Here is an 8,758-nt window from a genome sequence, read left to right as displayed (position 1 = left end):
AACCACCTAGAAATATGCTTTTATCTGTGCGTGCAGAGACAGGACCAGCCCTTTCAAGGTCTCAGTCTTTGGGGGAAGGTGTCTTGGGGGCTGATGGGAGGTCCCGGGTCACAGCTTCCACATACCACGTGGGCAGGAAGGCGTACGGTGCATCTTGATGTTTAGACACTGTGACTGGGCTGCCAGGCTCCCAGGAGAAGAGATAGACAAGCCTAGGGGGCACATGGAGTCACAAGTTGAGGGCTAGAGGAGAGCTCTGGGGACCCAGGGGGCAGGGACAGAGCTGAAAGCCTCACCTGGGGTCATCCTGGACAACTGTGTTCTGGGCAAAGCTAAGGAAGGCAGCACAGAAGTTCATGCACACGGAGGGATTCCAGCCATCACGGTCATTCTAGAGAGGGCCGAGGGGGGAGAAGACAGGCAGTGAGGGGGCGGGGAGGGGAAGACGGACTGCAGCCGGGAACACTGGACCTGTGGCCCTGGTGTGGGGGATGCAGGTGGGAGCTGCGACACCGCTGCCTTACCCTGACATACTCGAACATCTCCATGGTAGGAAAGGTCTTGAGGGAACAGACGAAACCCTCTGGGTTACGGAAGCCAGCAACGACGTTTGGGACCCCCAAAAGGAATGACTGAGCCCACCATTTTAGGAGCTTATGTCTGTCAGGAAAGGCAAGGGGTCAGTAGGACCCTTCCTCCACCCTCCAGCTTCTTCTCTCAGGTCCCTTTTCCAGCTGTCTTGTTCTAGGCTCTCACCCTACCCAACCCCATTCTGAACCTGTAGAAGTTCCTCCAGTGGCCAGGTCTGTGCATCTCCTTGGAGGTCTTGAGCTCCACATAGCAGGCAGGGGGCTGTGTGCATGGGGCCCGAGGGTCCATGCAGTCTACCTCCCCTGAGAAGAGCAGACGGTGGTTTCCCAGGCGGCTGCGTAGCACAGAGCAGAAGGCCACATTGGTGTTGACCTCCCCAGAGGGATCCGGGAAGCTTCCAGGTTTGTCTGCAAAAGGAGAGAAATGGCAACAAGGGTGGGGGCTTTCAATCTCCGGGGAAGAGGGTGTGGGCTACAGAGCAGGGGCCAACTCTCACCTGCACACATGTACTGCTCAAACTTGTACCCCATGTACATAAGCTCCCGGAGGAGGGGTGGCCGGGCAAGCCTCTGGGCCCGAGCTGCTGGTGTCTCTACTTCACTCAGGTACAGTGTCCCCTGGAAGCGGGAGGCCGCCAGCTGCCAGCCCTCCTGCTGTTCATACGGTGTCGTCAGCAATTTTGTCAGGTGCCCCCGCCATGTCACTATGGCCCCTGCCAGCCAGCCTGGACCCCTAAGAGGGAGGAGTTAGAAACATTAGCTCAGATGATTTCCCCAAAGAGCCTACGTTCCTTCTAAAGACTGAACTCACTCCAGCTTAGGGGGTAGGAGCAGATCTCTAGATCTGTGTGCTGTACTTTGCTCACCCCTCCAGCTTGCCTCGGTGATCCAGGAGCCAGCGCAGCAGGTGGTCCAGCCCCTCTTGGAGCTCCTCATCCCTGGGTTGGTATCGATCAGGGTATCCATCTCTGAGGTCAAAATTGGGGCCTTGGTCATTGGTAGGGGGTGGGCTGTAGTAGCGCAAGGCTTGAGCATCTCCGTGGTATTGGCGTTGTGCATCCAGGGAGAAGCAGCCCAGTTCGGAAGGACGCCCATAGAAAGGAAAGGGCCCAGAATAGAGGGCAGGGTCTGTGGGCAGCGAGGATACTGGGCTGGTGAGTTTGTTCCGAGGCTCAGCTACCTCTACCTTCTCCGATTTTCTCTTGTTCTCTCTGCAATCCATGAGGTCCTAAGAACTGGAGGTTGGGAAGTTATCCTTTCACAGAGGAGCCCTGGAAAAGGGAGACTCTGGGTTAGGACTAGGCGAGCCTACTGATGGCCAGGCTCTGGCCCTGGAACAGAACCAAGGCCAGATGCATATCCCACCTTTTCCCTTGCCCTATACCCCCGCCTCCTGCTGCTCGAAACGCAGTGAGCTGAGGAAGGCTGTCCGGGCTCAGAAAGGATCTGATTGTCCCAAAGCCCGCCAACCTCGACCTCCACCTCCGCGGAGCTAAAGCGACAAGGCAGGTACGTCCAGAAGACGGGGTGGCACGCAAAGGTGGTTTTCTGCCCTCCAGGACGCAACCATGCAGCGACAGTGGCGGGCAGACCACTCAGCGGCGCCGGGTGGGGTGCGCTTCACCCCGCCGCCCATGCGTTCCGGGCCCTGAGAGTCGGCGGAGGGAGCCGATCAGGCGTGCGGCGGTACTCCTCCCCCGGCTGCTGAAAGGGCAAGGTGACGCCTCTTCGGTCCCACGTCAGCCTTCTTCCGCCGGGCGGACCAGCCTCCCGGGTGCCTGACGTCACTGCTCTGCGCCGGAAGACGCTGTCTCCGTGGCCCCTTGTCTAAACACCGACTTCTTCCCCGGCCGCTAGACATCCCGGGATATGAGCCGGAAGAGACAGCGCCTGGTCCCGGACGCCTTTGGGCTGAAGAGGCGGCGGGAGCGAGGACAGGCAGAGGCGGATCCTCTGAGGGGCGAGTCGCGTAAGCGCGGCCGCCCCGGGGCGAGACGGGGGGCGGCGGGCGGTGGGAGAACGGCGCCCCCCGCCCTCCTTCCCGCCGCAGTGACCCGGTCTCTCCGCCCAGGGTCGGCGCGCGCGGCCGTCGCCGAGCTGGTGCAGCTGTTCCCGCGAGGCCTGTTCGAGGACGCGCTGCCGCCCATCGCGCTGAGGAGCCAGGTGTACAGCCTCGTGCCTGACCGGACGGTGGCCGACCGGCAGCTGGTGAGCGGCGTCGGAGCGACGGACGGAAGCAGCTTCCCGGCCTCGCAGGCGCTCCCGAGGGTCCCCATCACTCAGACGCCCAGTGGGCCTTCGGGCTCTTTGGGACGGCCCCTGCGGGGCCAAGGAAAATGCCACAGACCCTGTTAGAAGACCCACCGGCAGTAGGGAGCATGCCACATCGTGCAAGTGGAAGAGCGACTCTTGGGAAAACGGAGTCATCGGGCACAGTTGGAGCTTTACAGCGTTGGGAATGCAGGCGGGCGTCAGGTCGCGGCAGGCCTTGTGCGGCGGTGGTGTTTCTGCCTTAACACGGAAGGCGATAAGCTAGCAGAGAATGTTAACCAGGAGAGGGAACGCTGTGTTGCGTGGATTGGAGGGAGTGAGATGAGACGGGGAGATCAGTGAGGAAGATACTGCATCGGAGAACTGGTGAAGGCCTAAATGAGGGGAGAGCAGTAGGGAGGGCGAGGGTGGGTGAAGGTGAGGGAAGTGGGGAAGAGGGAGGAGTCCAGGAAGAGTCAGATTTTCTGGATGATGGGGATTGAATGGTTGGTGGAGTGAATAGAAGAGGAGGGCACTGAGTTGTTGGGGCGGATGATAAGTTTGATTTTGTACAAGTCAGAGGTGCATGGGGAGCATTCAAAAGCAAGTGTGTAGTGGACAGTTGGATATGAGGGACTGGAGAGAATTCTGGGCCAGTGATACTAGATTTGGAGTGGTTGAGGTATGAGTAGTGGTTCAGTCTGTGGATGTGGGTGAGATTGGGTAGGAAGAGTGAGTAGAGGAGTAATTTGTAACCTTTTTACAGACTTTAAAAGTTAATGAAAGTTATGACTCTTCTCACAAAAATGTATATGTACCACATACATACAAGATGTATGTGCATTTTGTTGGGGGAGGGGACGTTGTTTCATGGGTCCTCTGAGGTCCAGGGTTAAGGACCTTGAGCTTAGAGTGAAAGGGCCAAATCTGCAAAGCTGAGAGATACCCACGTTTAAGGCAGTCCTGAGTTCTGCCTGTATCAGAATTATCTGGGCTGCTTATTCAAAAATAAAGGTTCCTGGGACTCACCTAAAGCTCATAGATGCAGATCTTTTGAGTGTAGGACCTGGGAATCGACATTTTGAATTACTGTCTCAAGTGATTCTTCCTTAAGATTTGGGACCCATTGATGTGAGGGGAAAGCATAGGAAGAGGAGTCTCTGGAAGAAGCTGAGAAGGAATTGCCGGAGTTAGGAGGAATCACGGGAGAGGCCTATTGAGAAATCACATAGATTGTCAAGGAGGTGGAGTAGCTGGCAGTGTTAGAACCTGTGATTTAAGGCAGTGGTCGGTATAGGGATTAAGTAAAATAATATCCAAAATCTGTCCATTGGATTTAGCAGGTGGAAGATTAATGGCAACCTGTCAGGATGAAAAGAGGGAAGAAAAGGAAGATGGAGACTAGCTCCACTCTCATGAGGAAGTGAGTTAGATGGAACCACTCCTTATAGACAATTTGTTGTTTTTTTAATTTACTGATGTTAGCCTAAATTTTAAAAAAGCTTTAAAAATGCATAAGAGAAAATATAAACACACACACACAATTAAAAAATGTTCATAAAGCAGATATCCATTTAACCACGACCCAAGGCCAACTATAGCCACATACATCAATCTCCAGTCAAAAAGACTTAATGTCCCTTGGTGGTAACTATGGTCCTAACTGGTACGATAATCGTTCCCTTGGTTTGCTTTATACCATCTGTGTGATTACCTGTAAATGACATAGCTTAGTTTTATCCATTTTTGACCTTGATATAAACAAAATCATATTGTATATATGTATGTACTGTATTTATATCTTGTTTCATTAGGAGAATACTTCTGAAATTCTCAGTTTCAATAGTTCAGTAGCAATAGTTCATTTACTTTCATAGATTTCTATTTTGTGAATGTCTCATTTTGTTCTAGTGAAATAAATTATATGTTTCTAGGCAATCTATCATCTGAATTTTCAAATTTATTGGCATAAAATTTGTAGTCTCATTTTACTGTTTATTGGATGTGTAGCAATGACCCTTTTTTCATTCTTTATATTGATTATCTCTGCTTTTTCTAGTCCACCCATCCCTCCCCCCAACCGTTTTCTCGGTCAGTCTTACCAATGGCTTATCAATTTTAATAGTCTTATCAATAGCTTTGTTGTTTTCTTGTACATATATTTTCTATTTTATTAGTGTTTATCCTCCACTGTTGTGTTTATTTTACTTTTTTCTGATTAATTTCATCCTCTCTTCTAATATATGCGTGTCAAATTGTAGTTTATCTTAGTCATGTGCAGATATATATATACATAGTTTTGGTATATATTTTTGGCTACCATTCAGTTTAAAATATGTTCTAACTTTTTTTGTCATGTTTTTTCTTGGACCGAGGGTTGATTAGGAATGTATGTCTTAATTTTAATCTGTCTTTAATTTTAATGTATGTGTGTGTTTTCATATTATGTACTTGTTACTGATTTCTGACACAAAAGATACTGTGGTCAGAGAACATACACAATATGATTTTAGTCATTTGAAGTTTATTGAGACTTGCTTTGTGCTATGTGTTCAGTTCTGCTAAATATTCTGTATATATTTGAAGAGAATATGTATTTTTCAGTTATTAGTTTCTTAGTAACTAAAGTTAATGCAAGTTATTTCCTTACTCTTGTTTGTTCTATGAGTTTATGAGAGGTGGATTAATTAACTTTTATGATTATGGATTTGCTAGTATCTTTTCAAATATTTTCCCTACCTTCTCACCTTCCCTCACCCAAAGTCTTGACTGTTAATTCCTTGAAGGCAGGGCCCATGTCTTATTCACTATCTTATTTTAGTGTCTACCATATGATTGGAAAATATATATTGATTGCTTGATAGGCAGCTGATGAGGTGTGGATGGGGAGGTGGGTGGATGGGAAGGTGGGTAACTAATTTGAAAAGACTATTTAGTAATCCACCTGATTCTCTCCCCACAGTTTTTTCTTTGCTTAGAGAAAAATTCCCAATGCTGGCAATATAATATTCCTGCCCAAAAGTGCCCAGAATATATCAGAGTATCTTACCCTGATACCCTTCTTTTTACTCCCATCTCTCTGGAGACAGAAGGAGCTTCAAGAGCAGGGGGAGATCAGAGTCATCCAGCTAGGCTTTGACTTGGATGCCCATGGAATTATCTTCACTGAGGACTACAGGACCAGAGTGCGTGTAACTGTGTGTGTGTATGTCATAGGGTGTTGGGGGCAAGCAGGGAAGTTGGAGAATGGGAATAAAAAGAGACAATTTTTCCACTCTGTGTATTACAGAGAGGACACAGAGCTCTGGTATGTAGTAATATAAAGGAGAAGAAAAGGAGGTAGAAGGACATGAGCAAAAGGGAAAACGGGAGGAGGAATGTCCTGGAGGTGGTCAGTAGAGGCTGAGGTTGGGGCCAGACCGCATCTCTCATCTCTGGTTCCAGGTCCTCAAGGCCTGCGATGGCCGACCATATGCTGGGGCAGTGCAGAAGTTTCTGGCTTTGGTACTTCCAGCCTGTGGGGACCTTAGTTTCCAGCAAGACCAAATGACACAGACCTTCGGCTTCAGGGACCCAGAGATCACGTGAGACTTGGAGGAACAACAGAACTCAGGCATCTGAGACTTCCCTGCGTCCATCCAGTCCCATCCAGCTTTGTCCTTTTGGTGAACCTGCCAAAAAGATAGATGGACTCTTCTTTTTAGGAAAATGACCTTAATTTGTGCTCCACCCACAAGAGAGGAGGCCTGTTTTTATCTGAGTCCTTGGAAAGAGCCCTAGTCTAGAATTCAAGAGATCTGGGTGACTAATCCAATGAATTTAGAGGCCTGGCAGGCACCATAAATGCCTATTGTGAACCCTGCTGAGACTAAGAGAATTGAGAACGGTAGGAGCTTGGATGCCCCTAAAACCTACATTAAAAAGCAGTGACCGGACAAGGGCGAAGTAAGGATTCCATTTTAGGGAGGCTTACCTGGCTCAGGCTCCCTATTTTGTAGCCCAAGGAAAATGTGAAAGCATTTTATAAACTTTTTAGTAAGACATGGAGGGAGCCATGGTGAGGTATACGTCGGCAGAGGCAGGAGCCCAGAAGAAAGGCCCTTGTTTCACCCCTGGGGTTGGGCTGAGGCTGTGTCCGGGCATGTGGTCAAGGAGGGCTTCTGGAAGCAGAAAGTGATTTAGTTGAACAAGTAATAATAACGTAAAAGAAAGGAGCGGGGAGTAGGAGCCGGGGACAATCCAAGTAGAGGAATGGAAGCAAGGCCGGGCACTGAACAGCAGGGTGGGAACAGAGAACCACTCCAGGGTGGGCTTCTGTTCCTTAGTCCCCTTGCATGGTTGCCCATTTGGGGAGACTGTCCAAGCATCAGTGGGCAGGGATAGGATTCTCAGAGCTCAACTCTCCTCTCTCCTGGCTTCCCACCTTCCTTAGGCAGCTAGTGAATGCTGGAGTGCTCACCGTCCGAGATGCTGGGAGTTGGTGGCTGGCCGTGCCTGGCGCTGGGAGATTCATTAAATATTTTGTTAAAGGTATTCTATCCGCATCTCAAGCCTTCACCCGCTTAAGAACACCTTTGAGTAGTTTCTCGGGGCCAGGCCTTATTCCCCTTTCCCCTCTTCTGTGCCATTTCTCCTCCAGGGCGCCAGGCTGTCCTTGGCATGGTCCGGAAGGCCAAGTACCGGGAGCTACTCCTATCAGAGCTCTTGGGCCGGCGGGCACCTGCCGCGGTGCGACTCGGCCTCACCTACCACGTGCATGACCTCATTGGGGCCCAGCTGGTGGACTGGTAAGTCTCACCCCCAGCCTCTGGCAGATCACCAAGCAGTGACCCAAGGTTGGATTCCCTCTGCCATATCCCAGGCCAAGCTCTGAGTTTTCCCCAGACTTTAGGCCTGGTATCTGTCTCCAGCCTCGTTTTTCTTTTGCAGTGTCTCCACCACTTCTGGAACTCTCCTCCGCCTGCCGGAGACATGAGGATTCTCCTCGTCATTGCATACCTCCCCAGAATGGGGTGAGAGGGACCCAGTACAGCCCAGTGGTGGCTGAGACAGGGTTACCTTGGCAAGGCATGGGAGCCCAGATGAGTGTTGGCCTTGCTTCTGCTCAAAGGGTCAGATGTGATTGCTACTGTTTACCTGGGCTCTGACCCAGTGGTGGGGTTTGGGCAATGCTTCTCTACCCTTCCATGGAAGTGGAGCCAGAAAGCAGGCCAAGGCCATGGCTATTGCCTTTCTTGTAGCAAAGTCTGCTGTCACTCTCTTGGGATAGGAAGACAGGATTTCTGGGGAGGCTGGTGAGGGAGGGCAGAGTCCTCTGTTCTATATGTCGAGGTAAAACTGCCAAATAAAGTACTTCTGCCTGTGCGATTCCCTGGATGTCTTTGTTTAATGTGATGTGTATCTGGGTGCCTCATTTGCGGGTAGAGTTAAAGCCAGACTTGAGCCTGAGCTTTGCCTCGTTATTCAGAGAGATAAAAGGACACTGAGGTCAGTTCTCCCTACGGGAGGTAAAGGTATACCTGATCTAAACAACAGAATTTCTGTTAGGGCCTGCACAAAGCAGAGGTCTGGTGTCGTTCAGGTTTTGTGGGGGTTGTAGTTAGAGATAAGCGTCTTGTACCTTGAATTGTAAAGATTTTTATGAAGGAGCTTGTGTCTCCAACCATGTACTGAGCTACATTGAATTATGCCCACACATACTGGAGAATGTGTGTGTGTGTGTGTGTGTGTGTGTATGTATGTGCCCCCAGATACACCCAGTAGGGGGGGCTGCCCGGGGCACTGGGATGAGAGGGGTTAACACAGAAGGACAGAACATAACTCTGGGTCATGATTTCCTCATTCCCTCAGAGACCCAGGTGTCCGGGGTGTTGTCCTCCCTCCCCCTGCCCCTACAAAATACTGGGCCTGGGGCCAGT

The 8,758-nt window shown here is 50.5% G+C and overlaps 2 protein-coding genes across 4 annotated transcripts; one reads left to right on the top strand and one right to left on the bottom strand.

Annotated features, from left to right (window-relative positions):
- Window positions 1–3: 3 nt before the first annotated feature.
- On the bottom strand, window positions 4–2,361 carry DXO (decapping exoribonuclease). Of its 3 annotated transcripts, none has more exons than XM_046004136.1 (7): window positions 1,975–2,361; window positions 1,457–1,861; window positions 1,088–1,323; window positions 779–998; window positions 525–660; window positions 297–391; window positions 4–212 (listed from the first exon to the last, which is right to left on the bottom strand). In XM_046004136.1, the coding sequence occupies exons 2-7, from the start codon at window positions 1,810–1,812 to the stop codon at window positions 62–64; spliced, it is 1,194 nt and encodes a 397-aa protein (XP_045860092.1). In that variant the 5' UTR covers window positions 1,813–1,861; window positions 1,975–2,361; the 3' UTR covers window positions 4–61. The 3 variants fall into 3 exon arrangements, with proteins under 3 accessions (XP_045860092.1, XP_045860091.1, XP_045860090.1); XM_046004135.1 differs by having other exon boundaries at window positions 2,061–2,359; XM_046004134.1 differs by having other exon boundaries at window positions 1,956–2,358.
- Window positions 2,362–2,444: 83 nt separating this feature from the next.
- STK19 (serine/threonine kinase 19) lies at window positions 2,445–8,312 on the top strand. Its single transcript, XM_046004137.1, has 7 exons — window positions 2,445–2,559; window positions 2,662–2,798; window positions 5,930–6,025; window positions 6,285–6,424; window positions 7,273–7,370; window positions 7,480–7,627; window positions 7,770–8,312. Exons 1-7 carry the CDS (start codon window positions 2,460–2,462, stop codon window positions 7,813–7,815), a joined length of 765 nt encoding a protein of 254 aa, XP_045860093.1. The 5' UTR covers window positions 2,445–2,459; the 3' UTR covers window positions 7,816–8,312.
- Window positions 8,313–8,758: the final 446 nt, after the last annotated feature.

This window comes from Meles meles, chromosome 5 (assembly GCF_922984935.1).
Source record: "Meles meles chromosome 5, mMelMel3.1 paternal haplotype, whole genome shotgun sequence".
Lineage (NCBI taxonomy): Eukaryota > Metazoa > Chordata > Mammalia > Carnivora > Mustelidae > Meles > Meles meles.
Note: the sequence above shows the minus strand (reverse complement) of the source record. Positions and strands in the feature narration are given on the sequence as shown.